Below are 17,545 nucleotides of genomic sequence, written 5' to 3' on the forward strand. Positions count from 1 at the left end.
TAGGTTTCAGCAGAAGATCGAACTCTTTGATTATCATACCTGCAGTTTAATGTGATCATTGCTGGGATTTTTTTTTTTGTCTGTTTGTTTGTTTAATGTATTGAATGCATTTCCTTTGTCATAAAATATGTGCAAGGCTGATTTCATCATATTTTCATTGTTTATTCTTTACATCCTGTCTGTTTTTCCTGACCTTGTTGGTGCGCTGCTACATTCCTTGATACCTGAAAGGCAAATACAGATTAATGGAACAAAAAAAGGATATAGCATTTGTCCCATTTCATTTATGCTTAATCCGATTTGTCAGAGTTGATCTTCAAAAACATCCATGTCACTGACTCATTGTTGTAAAGCTTTTGTTGCTAGAAGGCTGACTCTCTAATTTACACTTTCCGTAAGGTGGAAATGAAATTGTTCATACTTGCCGCAGCTTTTCAAATCTTACTCTGGCTGTGGGTAAAGATAAGGAGACTTATCGCATTTCAAAATTCTTCCATGCGTCTCATCCTTCGAGCCCAAGATTGTTCATTCTGGCACCACTAAATCAGAGGGTGGTTTCTTTGGTGGAAAATAACCTACAGGCCTTGAGGGTTCAAGTCAGAATCACCACTATTAGCTATCAGATGGCAATAAATGTCTAGTCATCATTTGATTGACATATTTCTACTTGATTATTGCCTGCATGAAGATATTTACAATCACTGAGCACATGGGCATTCAGCCTGGACAGATGATCCATACTATATATAGACAAATTGATCGAGAGGTCGCTCCTGTTAATGATCCTGGGCAGGTGTCTTGCATTGCCATCTCAGCCACCATTTCTATAAATGCGTGCGTAAATGAGTGAATGAGAGGCAAATTGTGAAGAAAGATGCTGTGCAAAGGTTGAAAATCACTATGTAAGAGCAGTTTATTTGTCCTTCATTATCAACAAAGGCCTCCGCCACCATATGTGGCAGCTGGAGCTCAGATGATACAGCGAGTGGGCCATTAGTTTCTGAGTAGTTGGTTAGTCCTTGAGTATTTAAGTACTTGAATGCTTAAGGACACTTATTCCTATACAAATATTAAAGAAGGAGAATAAATGAAAGCAGGTGTATAAGAGGTTACCAGCATAATTGACCATACAACAGATGTGGCTGCCTTGGCGACAACTTTCCTGCATGTATTGTGTATCATTAACTGCACAGCCACTGCTGCTGACTAAATGTGTCCTTGTAAGACAAACGTGTGTCTATCAAACTATGCTGCACAGTGTAGGTGCAGTGAGCTTCATATAAACCTTCTGAAGTAAATTGTTGAGCCTCTGTGATCATTGTATTTTTTAGTAGTCCTTCCCCCTGCACTCCCTTTCGAAAGTGCAAAACAGAGAAGTGTGATTAGATACTTACTGCCTTTCATTTATAGTTTTAGCAGAGAATCATGAAAAATGACAACAAGAAAATGTGAAATGTGTGTTTTGTTTTGTTTTTTTTCCTTTGGCTAATTTGCTGCCTAAGTCATGAAACTGCACCAGAACTTTACTTTCGATTTTACTTCCATTGCTAAATAGATGAGGTGCATTTTATAGCCTGTGCATGAATATGGATTTCACTCAAAGAGTTCATTTGCATATATTTACATGCACAAAATCAGCTCTGGCGCTGCTGAATTCATATTCTAAAGTTGCATGTGCTACTTTTGTTCCGTTTGGCTTTGAAACAATTATACGCCACAGTTGCAGCTAAATGGCATGCATACACAAACACACACAACTCTGCAGTCTTTGACTTTGTAATTCCTCTTGTCAGTCCCAGATGACTGTTAAGAAGCTTTTGAGTGGCAAGAACATGCATCATGTGTAAACCAGAACTAAAAATAAGTAATCAGTTGCTAAGATATGTTCGACCTGATTTATCTGAAACTGATGACTTGGCCTCTGGAAAAAGTGGAGCAGAGATAATTGAAATGTAACCAGTCTGTATTCATGCCTGTTCCAGTATGTATTTCTCCATCCATCATTTCTTCACAGAGACAGAGAGAGATGATAAAGAGGGACAACAGAGACAAATAAAAGAGAGTGTAGGTGGAAATGAAACTCGATTTGAAGCAAACAGAGAGACAAAAACAATGTTCGCTTTCTTCTTGAGTGCAAGATGTTTGCGGCATAAGAGACTACCCGGAGAATTGAACACTGCCAAGGCCCATTTGGTAAAGACTCCATTTGAGAAATGGACTTTAATGTGTTTGATGCTCAGGTGGATGCGTTGACTCATAATCCACTCCCTGTACATTTCTGTGCCGCCCTGAACGCGATCGTTCCTTCATCCTCTCTTCTGTCTTTCGCACATCATTTCTTTCATTGACTGCCTCCCGTGCTTCTCCTCTCAGCTGCACATGCAGAGACACGCACACACTGTAGATAACCCATTGATCTGTTTTTACTGAGATTGAAGGTGGTTGCTCTGTGTCTCCATAATCTTCTCCACCTCCATCACTCCTCCTACCCTGCCTTCCGTCCCATCAATCAGTTTTCAGTGCTCTCCTCGTTCTCCATTACTTGCTTGATTAGCTACAGCAGGGCCGCTGTATACTGAACAGAGCAGATCAGAGTACAAGGTGTATGTGTGTGTATACCTATAGGTAGAAATGACATAATATTTTAGAGAAAAGCTACAGATACAGACAGTGGATATGTAACGGCTTAAGCCTTACAGATGACACAAACAATAGATTCCTAATTTCTGCTTAGATCCTGCCTCACACAGCAAAACAGCAATTTTACACCAGGGCAGATACAGGCTTGTCATATTACTCCCAATGCTCAGATTTATTATTATTTTTTTATATTTTTATTTCTACCTTTAACTTGTTTATAGTTGATAGTGCAGTCATGAGCTGAAAAAGCGCTTTGGTCTTTTAAAAATAAGATGCATGTTGAATATTTCACTGAAAATCTTTGTAGTGGGAAGAAACTATGTTTTGCCATATGTCGGATTATACTGTACATCACTGTCATTCGGGTGTCTTGGTTCTTTGTTAGAGATAGGAGTACATTGAAAGGAGTCAGTTGAATTTGTTTGGACATCTAGCTCTTAATCACCTCCTAGGTGAGGTGTTTCGGGCAGGTCCTCCAGGGAGGAAGACCCTGATGCACATCCTGGACAAACTAAAGGTTGCCAGTTCGATCCCCCTGCTCTCTCTGTCCTGGTCGTTGTGTCCTTGGGCAAGACACTTTACCTACACCTGCCTACTGGTGTTGGCCAGAGGGGCCGATGGCACGATATGGCAGCCTCGCTTCTGTCAGTCTGCCCCAGGGCAGCTGTGGCTACAACTGTAGCTTGCCTCCACCAGTGTGTGAATGTGAGAGTGAATGAATAGTGGAATTGTAAAGCGCTTTGGCTGCCTAGAAAAGTGCTATATAAATGCAATCCATTATTATTATTATAAAGAGTTTACATCTCTCAGCTGTCTTGGGACCACCTTTGTTTTTATCCAGAAGAGTTGAAGGAGGTGATCATTAAGAGGGGGGCTTGGGCCTCTTTGCTTAGACTGCTGCCCCCGCAACCCAGAAGATGGATGAATGGATAGCTGGATGGATTAAAGAAAATAATTCCAATTTTTTGTACAAATGATGAGACATTCCCATTTAAAATCAAATCAATTCGCTGAATGCATGCAATAGTTTCAGAGCTTATAAGTGCAGCAGTGTTAATACACAAGCTAATGGCAAATGCATTCCACTCATGCAACCTGGTATTTTTGTACCACTGTAAGTGCTGTGTGCATTTGGTTCTCAGCATACAACCTATACATTGCTGAGACTCGGCCTATTTTGTCAGTTATTATGTTCGTGCCCTAAGCCAGTAGTGACTTTATAACACATTTGATCATGAATCTGAATCGTTAAGCCACACTCATGTTTTCAACTCTTTGGAAGGATCTGCTGCTCTTCACTTTTTTGAGAGTTTTAGTAAATGCAGTGAAAAAGAATCATATTATATAGAGGCAACGCTTCCAGTAAATATTCCACTAAAAGCTGAATTTTTCTTCAGCATTTTCACAGACTTGCAGCAGTGGGTTATCCATTCTGGGACTGACTTTATATTTTCCTATAAAGCTGTTAAAGCCAAGCATTTTTTATGAACTTGAAAAATGTCCTCCTCAGGCTATTCTCAGCGGCAAATCTTTCTCACTCCATTTATAAGCCCGATGCACCTGAAATGAATCTGCATATTCTTCAAAATATCTTTCAGGAAAAACATGCAGAGACTAATTTCACTTTCTGTTTAGCCTCAAAGCCATTAAAGGTCAGAAGCATTAAGGTTGAATGACCAGTGATTCAGCTGTGCCACCATAATAACAAAACTAAATGTTGGAGATATTTATCATATTCTTTTTTCTTAAGCAAGCAGAAGTGAAGAAAGACTAACAAGTTGGAGAAATGCTCCAAATGAAGTAGCAAAACCAAATCATATAAACTTTCATGACATCCATCATGTTCAGTGGCATTTCCCCTCACTCTTCAATCTTGCTCTGTCTTTGGGGAACTTCTTAATTGATCGTGTTGCACTCTCAGCATTGCAATTTCTATACTTTTCTTCAGCCTGCAAGAGACTAAGACCTGAAAGGAGTTTCTAATGGATTTTTATAGCAGAAATCATTGTGTGGCCAAAGCCAACCATTATGTCCCATTGGGAGATGTGTTCATTAAGGCTCCCATTGATCCAGGCTGTTTTTTTCCTTCGGTGCTGTAGAAAAGTCTTTTGTTTAAAACCAGGCAGCGCTGCCATTAATCGCCCAGAGGCATGAGATGCTTAACCAGCAGTCAACTTTTACTTGGGGTGATTTTTTGATTCCCTGCAGTCTTTTTGCCTTGTTTTTCAGTCTGCGTTACTCTGTTTTGCACTCCTACACCAACTCCTTCTGGATAGTTTGCTTGTTTCGCCACCTCTCTCCTCGTTCTTTTAACTTGGTTTCTTCTTTGTTTCAGTTCTTTGTTACACCCACTCACATTATAGTACACCTTGTTCTCTTCTCTTCTCTTCTCTTCTCTTCTCTTCTCTTCTCTTGTTTTTGATGTTTTTTTTCATCACTGGATGTCTATTTTTAAACTATTGATCTTGCAGCTCTTACAGAGGCTTAAAAAAAAAATCAAACAACGGACAGTTCACTTTTTAACCTTGCCTCCTTTTCATGTCTCTCATGTCTCTCCAGTCATCCAGTTCATCCCAGGAGCGTCTGCACCAGCTGCCCTTCCAGCCAACCATGGATGAGCTGCACTTCCTGTCCAAGCACTTTGGCAGCACAGAGAGCATCACAGACGACGACGGCGGGCGCCGCTCGCCGCACGTCCGTCCTCGCTCCCGAAGCCTCAGGTGAGGGCGTGACAGGTAATGGGCAAAAGACTGTTTAAGCAAAGGGTCCCATCCCTCCGGTGTGACACAGGAGAATAAAGATGTCAACATCAAAGCTTTATTTGTAAATGTTTGAGTATTCTGTGTAAGACATAACAAAACTAGCCAAAATTCAACATGGCAAGCTGCAATCAAAGGACATTCAGCAGCCATTAAAGATTATAAAAGCGATATTTATTCAGTTACTGTGCAGGACCAACTTCTTTCTGTTATTAAGAGGTGTGGAGTGCTCTCAGTCATTAATTCAGATGAGTCGCCTTTTGTGAATGTGCCAGTGCTTTATTTGGTGCAGCTCCCATTTACATAGAGGGGACATTTGGTTTGTTAGGCCTTTTTCATCAAACACATCATGCTCTGTTTTGAAGATGTGTCTACCTTAATAAACAGTACTCCCTTAAGTCCTTGCTGTACCAATACCAATGCAACACTGTAAAATATTCCCGATAGGTTTGCAGTAGTAAGCAGGACACAGTCGACAGAGGTGGAAAGTAACAAAGTACAAATGTTACTTGAGTTTTCAGGTACCTGCACTTTACATGACTAGTTATTCTGACATGTTTCTTTAGTTTTAGTAACAGTATCTACTTTACTGTTACTACTCTAGGCTCTAATTTTAACACATTTTAGGAGAGTTATTGATTATTTTGCCTTACACACATTAAACCCATTTGAACCTAAATGGAGGGAACATGAAAGACAATCCTATTGGTGGTTCCAGCATCAGTTCTTATTGCTTCTGACTGGTGTAAAAGACGCAGAGATGAAAGAGGCAAAACAATATGCAGGGAAGAGAAGTGCGGAGCAAAGACAGACCTGTGACAGAAAAAAGTACCATTAGCAGCTTCATGACAAACAACAAAACAAAAACAAAGATATTGATCAGTTAGCTTTTCACAAAACTAGCGGTAGAAATGCCCCTCGAAGAGTTACTTTGTACTTTTTTGTCGTTAAGCCGCCAGGGCGGCGAGCCACGCGGCACCTTCGTTTGTGAATGCGATAACTCAAGAAAGAGGCAACGTAGGAGCTTCAAACTGATACCATAGGTGTGTCTAATAGGAGGCTGAGGGGTAGCACTAGTTTTTTTACTTTTACCTTATTAAAGAAGTTGAATTAATATTTCTACCGAAGTCTTTCATAATGCAAGTACTAGCTGTACTTCTACTTAAGTGAATAATCTATCTACTGTTTCCACCAGTGCAACAAAAAATAACCTATCTTTAAGATATCAGCTGTCATGGACAGTTTGATAAAAACATATATAAACAGTTTAAACTGGTCCCTAAGTATAATAAATAGTTTGGAATATTAAACTAACAGTTAAATGGTCGAGGACGTTTTTATATTTTCCTCTGAAAAGCAGTGAAGTAGAAGTACAAGTGCCTCAAAACTGTAGCACACCGTTGATGTCTCTGTACTTAGGGTTAGGGTATTTTCCACCACTGTTATTATATCAGTAGCGAGTCCAGCCTCCAGTGTGTTGAGCATCTCCAGGGTGCAGCAGCTTCTTTAATAGCTGAAGCCTCTGGTGTACACTCCCTGGAGCCACACCTATTATAGCCTCCCCTCTGGATGCAACATGTCCTAACTACATCCGACACATCACTACTCATCAGTATTCAGTTTTCATATTAAGCTCCTCAGCAGCCCCTGGCCTAGATAAAATCAGCGCGCAGACTTTCCTTATTGTGTATATGTTAAATTATAATGTCTTTTCCCATAAAGGACTTTTTATCAGTTCCTTTTTCTTTACAGATGTGTAGATCAGCTCAGTTCCTGAGAAATAAAATCAACAAAGTTGACTTTTTCTGCCATATGTTGGTTTTGCTTTCCCTTACATCTTGTGAAAGCATATGCTGAACTTGTTGTTTACATGCTTGCTTGTGGCATCTTTGCCATGGTCAGGATGGAGGAGATGTAGGAAGGGACTGCGTCCATAAGAGAAACATGGTGTACTGAATTTCTGATCAGTTTATTAGCATTATATACCAACAGGACAGACTTGAGGGAGTGCGGTGAATATTTTCTCCGTTCAGGTGAAAAATACAGAATTGCTTCTCTTTTGGCTGCCTCCTCTCACTCTGTTCTGCTCAGTCGATGCTGTATATTACACTCCTGCTCTCTGTTTGTCTGTTTTCAGCCCGGGGCGCTCACCATCCTGCTATGACAATGAAATAGTGATGATGAACCATGTCTACAAGGAGCGCTTCCCCAAGGTCAGGCTCGCACAACAAATACACAAGTGTAAACTGTACCTCCACGCACACCTCAAATACACACACACATGCACGCACACACATACACAATATGCATACCAGCAACAGACATCTCTCAGCTACATTTAAAATATTTGTTATATTTCTTTTATCCAAAGTGAGTCATTATTTGCAAGAATCTGTTGTTTTAAGTAAGCAGCTGATGATATGTAAGTGCTGCAGGGGCTGAACATGTAAACAAAACAAGTAGTAAAACAAAAAAAGCAGCAAAACAGCTCCCTGGAATTTCATACAGTGATAAAAGCTGCACTTATTTACTGTGATGATGTTAAAATAATTCAAAGGTAAAATATTAAGTTCTAGTTCCAGAGGGAACAAATAACTGAGTTAAGCTACTTCTTGACCTGATGTTGCTTTAAAAAGATTTTGCATATGAATATATAGAAATTATAGGCAGGGAGATGAATGGACACTGCAAGTTTTCTCCCTGAGCACGCTTTGGTGACATGGTGAAGCTTGTACCCTCTTTTGCACTCCTGTTGGACTGCAGAGACCAAAACATGCATGGCATATACAGCAGTTAAACTACTTGCTGCTACACCAACCAGCAGACCAGTGACGACTGACCAGGACCAGTTTGAGGTTCATGGCTGTGTTTAATAATGCTTCAAAATATGGGCAGCCTTGTGATTAATGAATGACACACACCCTATTTTAAACCATTTCAAAACTAGAATTTAACATTTAATTATTTCAAAGTGTAGTGCGCACTCTGTGCCCATTTCTACTCATTTTCAGTTAGTACTGGATTCCACTTTCAGGTTTTTCTGCTGCTGCACCTTAATTTGTATTCAGCTGGGTGGTCACAGATTCCCTAATGCACACTTCTCTTACACCGAGCAGGTATCTGTGTGCTTGGTACTTTAAACAATACTCACCACTCTTTATTTATTACATGGTTCATGGTAAGCTGTTAGAAGGTCATCCATGTCTGAAGTCCTTTAGCAGATCATGATTAAAAAGTCAATTAGATGTGTTTTCATGACTCTGAGACGTGTAAACATGACTCAGTGTCTCCCACCGTTTTGATGAACAGTGAAGTGTGTGCAAGGAAATCTTTCACATTGCAGGTGCCCTCAAACACCTGCCTGCACGCGCGCACACACACACACACACACACACACACACACACACACACACACACACACACGTACACACACAAATCACAATCCTGCTCATTCACAGTGATGCATTGTGAAGCAGCACGAGTCTTCCCACTCACAAATCCCAACTTGGTGAAGGCAGGTTTAATATTGCTGTATTTTTTTTAATGTTACTGTAGGAGTAGTTAGCATTTGCATGCTTGAAAAAGACTTAAATGCAAAAACTGTATAAAACTCAAGCACTGAGGAGAGGTTCCAGTTAATGAAACCTCTAGATCTCTCTCTGTTTATATTTGGGCGAGTTAACCTGTCAGCTGAATTAATTATAGTGACCACTAAATGAGCTTAAGTGTCTTTACTTATTAGAAAATAATAGTAACATCCTTCCAGATAGTTGTTTGCTTCACCATATATGAGTACTGGTAATTTCTGAAAATAAAATAGGCAAAAAAGGCACATTAATTCTCTAAAGTAGCACTTTACTGTGGCATAATAATAGCAAGCTGAAATACATACAGATTAAAAGCACAGAAATGCACTCAATATGAAGGTTAAAAAAGTGACAACAAATCAAGATAAGCCTTTATACACACAAGTTTGCAAAGTCTAATGTGGTTGTAGGTCTCCTCCTGAGTTTTAAAAAATCTTTTGGGGGCTTTATGAATATGATGGAAATAGTAAAAAGAATAACACAGTCAAAAGTGGTGCAACAACAACCAAATGAACAAGGACTGAATACAGGGCGCATCACATTATGTTACATCACTTCACACATCACTTTCTTTGAGGTGCCTTAGCTGAGCTGAGTTTCTGCAGCCCGAGAAAGAAATATCATAAAAAAATCTTCTTCTTTTTTTCTGCAGGGGAATGAACAGTGAAGTGCAAAAAACCATCAAGGCCCTTCCACAAAGGCTTGTTCAGAAAACAATGAGTGTCGTGTTTAAAGTAGCACATTTATACAGAATGTGTGGAGCTGGCTGAGCACCGTATATTGAGATAAAGACAGGTGATCGTATAATCTTACACTCACTGACTATTAACCACTGTTGTGTCTCTAATCAGGCCACAGCTCAGATGGAAGAGAGGCTGGCAGACTTCATCCAGAACTACTCCCCAGAGAGTGTTCTGCCACTGGCCGACGGGGTTCTCAGCTTCATCCACCACCAGATAACCGAGCTGGCCAGAGACTGCCTGACCAAATCACGCGAGGGCGTCATCACCAGCGTTTACTTCTGTGAACTGCAGGAGAATCTGGAGAAGATGCTGCACGACGTGAGTTGTGTAGCAGGAATCCGATGTGATGTGTTGTGCCTCCAAACCTCACTAACTGACCCTGTCTCTCCCAATTTCTGTCTTTCTTCATCAGGCCTACAAGCGCTCGGAGAGCTCGGAGCTCACCTTCGTCATCGAGCTTGTCAAAAAGCTCTTCATCATCATATCTCGCCCTGCCAGGCTGCTGGAGTGCTTGGTGAGTTCCTTATCTGATTGTGGCCAAACTTTCAAACACATCGAGAATCCCGACTTTCTTTGTTTCTGGAGGCATTTTCTACCCCCACTGAGCTGCTCAAAGACACTCCCGTCCTCCCACATGGAAATGGAGGGTCGAATATGCTGAACTGGCACTACAGAATCTAAAAGTAGGGCAGAGTGTCGACTGTTCGTTCATTCTGAACTGATGAAACATAAGTGTGTCACTGCAGGAAGCTATGCTGCCACTCCAGTCAGGAAAGGTTCAAGGTTTGTTTAATCTTTTATGTTGCATCTGTTTTACCAGTAGCTTTTTTAACAGAGAAAGACCAGACAGGATGTCTTCTTAATGTGTTTGACTGATTTATTTGACATGGACATAGCAAAAACATTGGCTTTGCAACTTACAAGTATAAACAAGTAGTGTTTGCAGCAATACAGTGGAATACAACTGTGAAAAAACAACAGGATAAAGGTTCAAATTATACAGATGAAAATACAGCAATACTGGTGTCTCTACACAGCACTGGGAGGAAAAAATATTTGGCTACTAAGCCAGAGAAGATGTCTGTGGTAAGTTATTGCCAAATAGCAATAGACCTCAAACCAACTGACCTCAAACCGTCCCCTCGGGTATCCCATTGCTACTGTCATGATGCGTCACCTTTTTACCCGTTAACCCTGACATTTTTACAGAAGCAAGATTTTTATGCAGCTAAAAATGAAAATCTGCATACAATTTCATCAAACATGGCAAACACCTCTGTCTCAGATTTCAGAGAATTCAGAAGTCATTTGAGCCTTTAAATTTCCTGCCTTTCCTGTGTTGAATCTTGCATATTTGAATCTCCAACCAACTCTGCTTGATTTGGTTTTATTCTGTCATAACTTCAGCGCACACATAACACATTTATCACCAGTTGGTAATGAGATACAGGCCCAATCCAGTGGAACACGGAAATGAAATAAGTCAGATTATAAAAGACAAGAAAGGCAATGGACTACACCTATTATTCTTTGAATTTAGGTGATTTAACCCCTGTTGCCACAGGTGTATAAAATCAAGCCTTTAGGAACAAAAGCCACTCAGCCATGAAATGTCTGACTACATAAAGTTACAATGCTGAGGTCCATAGTGTTTAAAAGTCACAAATGCTCTGCTGCGTAAATAACTGCAGAGGTCTAAACCTCCTCTGTTATTAACATCAGCATAAAATTCTGTGTATCAGGAGCTTCATTTGCCATAAAACTGTCAAAACAAACATACGCAGCTACAAGCTGTGGTGACCCTTGTGATAAGGGAGCAGTCAAATGTAGCTAGCTAACACGTTTTTAAAAGAAATACTGACATTGGTCATCAGAGTACAAACAACTTTATCATGATGTGATTAAGTAGCATGTCATATTTTTCCCCTGTTAATTACCATGTAAAAATTTGAAATTTTAGACATACCAGTTGCCAGATTGCCATGAATTTGTGATATTTTTTTAATCCAAGTCAGAAGATGTACCATTATTTGTTTCACACCTGTCTTCTCTTGACATGCCTTTGCTTGCATTTGGAAGTAGCTGCTACGATCCATTCTCTTGCTTCCCGTAAACGTTACTTTACCTACAGCATTCTTAACACATGGGAGTGTATGAATGTTGAAATACACTGTATTATACATGGAGGTCATGGTTTTGTTCAAGCTGTGTCATTCAGCACATCAGTCATCCTCTGTTGCTGCAAATTGCACGATTATTGCTTTAGGATATTTTTCACTCTCGTTCTTCCCACCTCCTCAACTTGTCCGTTTTCACAACAGAACATCAAATCAGGTCCAAGACGGAGCCGTGTCCTTGACATGCTGATACATTAATTCAACAAAACTTATTTAGTAATAACAAGCCTCTCTGCATCCACGGGACACACCTGAATATCAGCTCCCTGATTGATGGTGTGGTCCCTCCTCCCAAACCCTCCCGGCTCATCTTTCTGTTGCCAAGGCGACCGTCAGAAAAGGTCGATAGGGTCAGGCAGGATGTGGAGGGGACTTTAGATCCTCATGGCCCGTGGGTTAGAGAGGAGAAGGCACACACAGATGAAATGTTGTCCATGTCCGTAGAGTTCATTTAGCATTCAAGTCAGTCACAAGGTCTGATTTGGTGAAAATGTCACACAGTCAGAAGGCTGTTAGCTGCAAGAATATTATCCTCCAGCAGCGCAAACTATCAGAGAGCCAGGTTAATTCCCCATCTCCGTACTGCTTTTTTTTTTTTCCTCTAGTCGAAGGGAGCAGATATGAGAGAGAGCATGGAAAGAAATGATCCTGACTGCCCCAGGCTTTCTAATCAAAACGTTACTCCACCAACAGGAATGAAACCGAATCCCATAAGACACCACAAAAGGCTGTATCATAGGAAAAAATGAACATTTTCAGAGAAAGCAATTTAAAGTTTGGAAGTGTATTAACACTGATTGTGTTTGTTTGACAGCCCTGTAACAGTGTTCGGTCATGAATTTGCTGCAGGTTGAACTAAAATCTAGTTTTATGATTATAAGTTGGATGTACTCCTAGAATTACTTACTGTTTATGTCACCTGGCACAACATAACATCGTTTACTTAGTGCTCGACTAGTGTTAGCTGTTATCACATCCTTTTGTGACTCCACACTAGAACGTTGTGGTTCAGTAGCCGGCTGTTGATCTGGAAAAACTTAATCTGACACGCACTTTATTATTGTATTTTATCCACATGCTACAGTTTGGATATTTTAAAGTGTATAAAGAAGAATATTGGTTCGTGATTTTAATTGAAATAGAAACTATAAAGAAGAAATAATACGAAGTACTGTAATAATTTAACTTATAGCTTTCATAGTGTAAATATCTGTTGGGGTTATCAGTCGAATCTAAATTAAATGTGGATTTTTAAGTGTTTAGTCCAGTAATTCTCAAAACTATGTGACCTTTCGTGAAATATATAATCACTGGCCAGTTTTTAAGGTACACCTTGCTAGTGCTACATTGGATGTCCTTTTGCCTTCAGGACTGCTTTAAATCTTCACGTCACAGATTCAACAAATTGCTGGAAATATTTCACAGAGATTTTGATGATTGCAAACATAAATCCAATTTTTCCACATGTTCAGAAAGGCTGTGATGATTTCAATTATTTTGTTTCGCACACGTCACCACTTCAGCAGTGGTCTTTGTATGTCAGATCATGTTAATTTAAGATGCATGTACAGTACAAGTGTTTTGTAGCTTTTCTTGACCCCTCGTTGTTTGTTGTTGGAATTATAGGAGTTCAACCCAGAAGAGTTTTATCATTTACTCGAAGCAGCAGAGGACCACGCCAAGGAGGGACAGCTGATGAAGGCAGACATCCCTCGATATATTATCAGTCAGTTGGGACTGACCAGGGATCCACTGGAGGGTAAGAAATGGGAATAATAGGTCTCAGGTTTTATTCCAGAGGTGTATATTTAATAGAATATATGAAAACAAATGGAAGTGTAAAGTTTTTAATTTGCAAGAATGCTTTCCAACAGATGTTTGCTGGTTTCAGTTATTTACTTTCACTCCCAGAGCTGGATAAGTAGATCAATACCACTCTTGTGTCTGAGTCCGGATTTGATTAACCTACTTCACTATAAAAGCCGAATGCTGCTGGAAAAAGCTAGCCTGGTACTGTTCAAGGGGGAAAACAGAGCCACCAATACAAGTGACTGTACAGATTAGCATGCTATGCCTGTTAATTTAGCAAGTTAGCATAAATAATGTAAGATTTTGGTGGGAGTTTTGTGCTGTAACTCTCCTCCTGATCTAAAGCAGTGAGGATCAGTGACTTCACATAATCTTAGTATTAAACTGATACAGTAGGAAATAGTGACACACTTTTTGTTGTTTTTGCTTTGTTAGTAAGATTTGGCAGCAGTAGTTGTTGCAAAAGTGCATTTTATTTAGCTAACATGGCTTCTCACTTGTAACTTTTCCTCTCATCCTAACTGCAAGCATGTGAGAGAAATCCACAGAAAAGATTTTCCATACTGGATATCGTCAGGTTTCATCAATATTAGTTTTTTTGAATTTTGCATCATCCTTTTGTTTCATCTCTATTTTGGGTGGTGGCAGTATGAGGCTTTAAAAAGTGCCACTTTGAGATATTTATCAGCTTTTCTTTACGTCCATGATGAGGATATATTGAGATGAAGAGTCTGAGCTGCTTGGATCATTTGCTGTCTGGTGGTGCGGCTGCAGTTCTCTTTTTCATTCATCATCATGGCTCGAAATCAGCCCCCAAACTCACAGTTCACTATTCCCATCTGTTCAGCCACTCCCAGTCTAATCCATCAAGAGCTCACATTAGCTGATGGGTTAAATGGCTCAGAATGACTCTTCACAATAAGCCACGGTGCTTTTATTTCAGAATTCATGAGAGATGTATCTGGTTAGGTCTTTGTGAGTTAATCTCTTCTAACAATGTGCCTGCTGATATCTTGATCTTGCACTTTCTTTAGCACCTACATTGTCATGCATAGGCACACATGCACACCCACATAGCTGCTTACACTTTCACACTCACATTTCTTTTCTTGGTTTCTCACACAGAAACAGTGTCAAACAGACACTGACAGAATATACAGTTTCCAGCTCAGTGACTTTTATCTTACATAAAGTTTAGAAGTACAAAGGGGCTTTCAAAAGGTAATTATCATTCAATTATTTCAACAAAACAGTTGTGTAATCAGTGTATTCAAGCAGCTGTCACATACAAAAAATGCAAGAACACTGGAAATTAGCTGCCACTCCTCTGCCACTGTTCATGAGGGGAGTAAGAACAAAGTGAAGAGGAGGGAAATCTGAAAGAGAGAAGAAAAATTAATAGAAAGAAGCTGTTTTAATTCTCATATTTTACTTTGTGGGATTTGGTCTGTAGCTGTTGAGAAACTTGTTTTGTTAAAGGTGCTCAGGCAGCTGCAGTTTTTCTCACAGCTCACAGCGGTGTGGGAGGCCTAGTGTCGCTTTTTATTGCCACTTCAGGTTTGTCTGTTAACTAACATGTGTCCCAACAGAAATCGTGGGCTTTGACAGCTACGACAGTGAGGGTCCGCACACTCCAGAGACCGATGACTCAGCAGAGGTGATGAGGAAACACACATGCACAGACACAGGAAACAAATCACTTGGGTTTTTTTTTTACTTTGAATTATAATTGTAAAACTCTGGGGATTTCATCAGGGAAAAGGGAGAGCCATCAAGCCACCAACTGAGGAAGACTTTCAGACCATAAAACTGATCAGCAATGGAGCCTATGGGTGAGTAATTGATTAATACGTCACTGATCACACGTAGAAACCTAATTGTATCCAATTTTTCCTCGAGCTTTAAAACTAATCCAGTGGTTAAACTTGGTAAAGATCATGAATCTAAAAACATTTATATTCTAGCTACAATACAGATATATAGTCTGTCTTTATGTAACACACAGGGCAACAGCATGAAGAGTTTGGATCATGAAAACATCCAAGAAAGCTATTTATGAAGAGATTTCTAACAAGCTCTAACACAAACGGCAAAAAGATTGTCAGACTGAACAGCAAAGATCCACAATTGGACTTGAATGTGTATAAAAAATATTTGTTCAGTCTAAATTGGAGCTGGTCAAATCCATCAGGAGCAGTGCGACAAATAATTGAAACAATCTTTCAAACAATCTTTCAAAAGTGGATGCTGGTGTTGAGTTTACATGTTTGTCCCTCTGGTTGTTTACATCACTCAACACAAGCAGAACTGCATTACAAAATAAGAAGACACATCGTCCACATTCAGAAGCACATCTCTGTATAGTGACAGTTCTAATGATTTAAACAGACAAATGTTCAGCATTCAAACTACAGGTGAACATTAGTTAAAGCCACATGTTTCCCCCGTTATGCCGATATCAGCGTGCACAGTCAAGTACACACCTACACAGCACGTCAACAAACCGTGAAAAAAAGCCACAGGATATAAAAAATAAATGAATGATTGCTGGTAAGGGTCTCTATATATCAGTATTTACGAAGGGTATGTTGTGACTTACCTTCAAAATTATACAAATACTGAGAAATATAAAATTTGAATCCTTTCTCTCTTTTGCTCTGAGGCGCGGGGGGAAAATATCGACAAGTCGATGAACATCATCTACAGATATATTCGGTAAATGCCCAAGACATCTTGAGAAATATAAATCGCCGCTTGATTCATCCATTTGGTTAACTTGTTATGGAAAACCCGACCGTAAACAAGGCGCGAATATCACGCCGAAAACTAAGCGCTCTACAGGAGTTTTCCCACCGGAAGTAGCATATGCTGAGGCGCACATAGTCTGTTACAGAATTTCACCCTCTGGCTAAATTTCACCAGTTATACTCTTGACTTAAATGCTCAAGTATGGTGGACCCGAAAGGTCAAATGCATAACTTAAGAAAATACAACAAAGAAAAAACCCGCAAAAGCACACAAAATAAAATAGAACATGGTTAAAACACAACAGAAATAGAAAAAAACCTTACAAAATACAACTGAAGTATTTTTAGGGAGATAATAATGTGACGGACCAGCTGCGGATGTAACAAGCTAACACTACACGGCTAATGGCAAGCGTATCTACAGTGTTATATGAATCATGGGATTAAAACACACGTTATCTTGCATCTTTTTCTTCTTCTTCTCACAAAACTGATGAAGACTTTTAAGCATGTCTCGGTGCAGTCCTTTACATATTTTAGTTTTTGTAACTGCCGCAGTTGGTCCTTCAGATAAATGCCTCCTTAAAAACATTTCTGTTGTGTTTTGTGCTTATACAGCGTTTTGTCTATATGCAGTCTTTTTCAAGTTGGAGTGTATTTTGAGCTTTCAGGGCTACTGTACCTTTGACTATAAATAACTGAAATTTATAACTTCAAAGCTTCTCAAGAGCTCATTTGTCTCAAGTAAAGCCAAGTAATTCACATTTGCTACATGTTACTTCAGTAGTCCGATGACAACTGCAGAGTGCTGTGCAGGTCGAGGCACTGCCTTTTCACCCCTGTGATAGCGCTATGACACACACAACTGGGTTAGGACATTTAACATTCATCCGGTGACATTTTTTTCCTGTGCAATTCAATGAACTTCATGTATTTGATGCATGGAGTCTCCTTTATGCTTGGCTCAGCTCTCTCATGCTGGCACATCCGTCATCTTTTTTTTTAGCCTATTTTTTTAGCAGGCTACCACAGAGAGACAGACAACCATTTACTGTCATGCCAACAGCCACTTCAGAATCACCA

At 39.8% G+C, this 17,545-nt stretch overlaps 1 protein-coding gene across 3 annotated transcripts in view; it reads left to right on the forward strand.

The window, feature by feature from the left end:
• Positions 1 to 17,545, forward strand: part of mast1a (microtubule associated serine/threonine kinase 1a) — an 85,158-nt gene that overhangs the window by 47,818 nt on the left and 19,795 nt on the right. For all 3 annotated transcript variants that reach the window (XM_031741166.2, XM_039613481.1, XM_039613482.1), the window contains 7 exons: positions 5,200 to 5,360; positions 7,537 to 7,612; positions 9,838 to 10,047; positions 10,142 to 10,243; positions 13,533 to 13,665; positions 15,305 to 15,372; positions 15,471 to 15,547. In XM_031741166.2, coding sequence (XP_031597026.1) covers positions 5,200 to 5,360; positions 7,537 to 7,612; positions 9,838 to 10,047; positions 10,142 to 10,243; positions 13,533 to 13,665; positions 15,305 to 15,372; positions 15,471 to 15,547 — 827 coding nt within the window. The remainder of the gene's footprint in view (positions 1 to 5,199; positions 5,361 to 7,536; positions 7,613 to 9,837; positions 10,048 to 10,141; positions 10,244 to 13,532; positions 13,666 to 15,304; positions 15,373 to 15,470; positions 15,548 to 17,545) is intronic.

This window comes from Oreochromis aureus, linkage group 6 (genome assembly GCF_013358895.1).
Source record: "Oreochromis aureus strain Israel breed Guangdong linkage group 6, ZZ_aureus, whole genome shotgun sequence".
In the NCBI taxonomy this organism is placed as follows: Eukaryota; Metazoa; Chordata; class Actinopteri; order Cichliformes; family Cichlidae; genus Oreochromis; species Oreochromis aureus.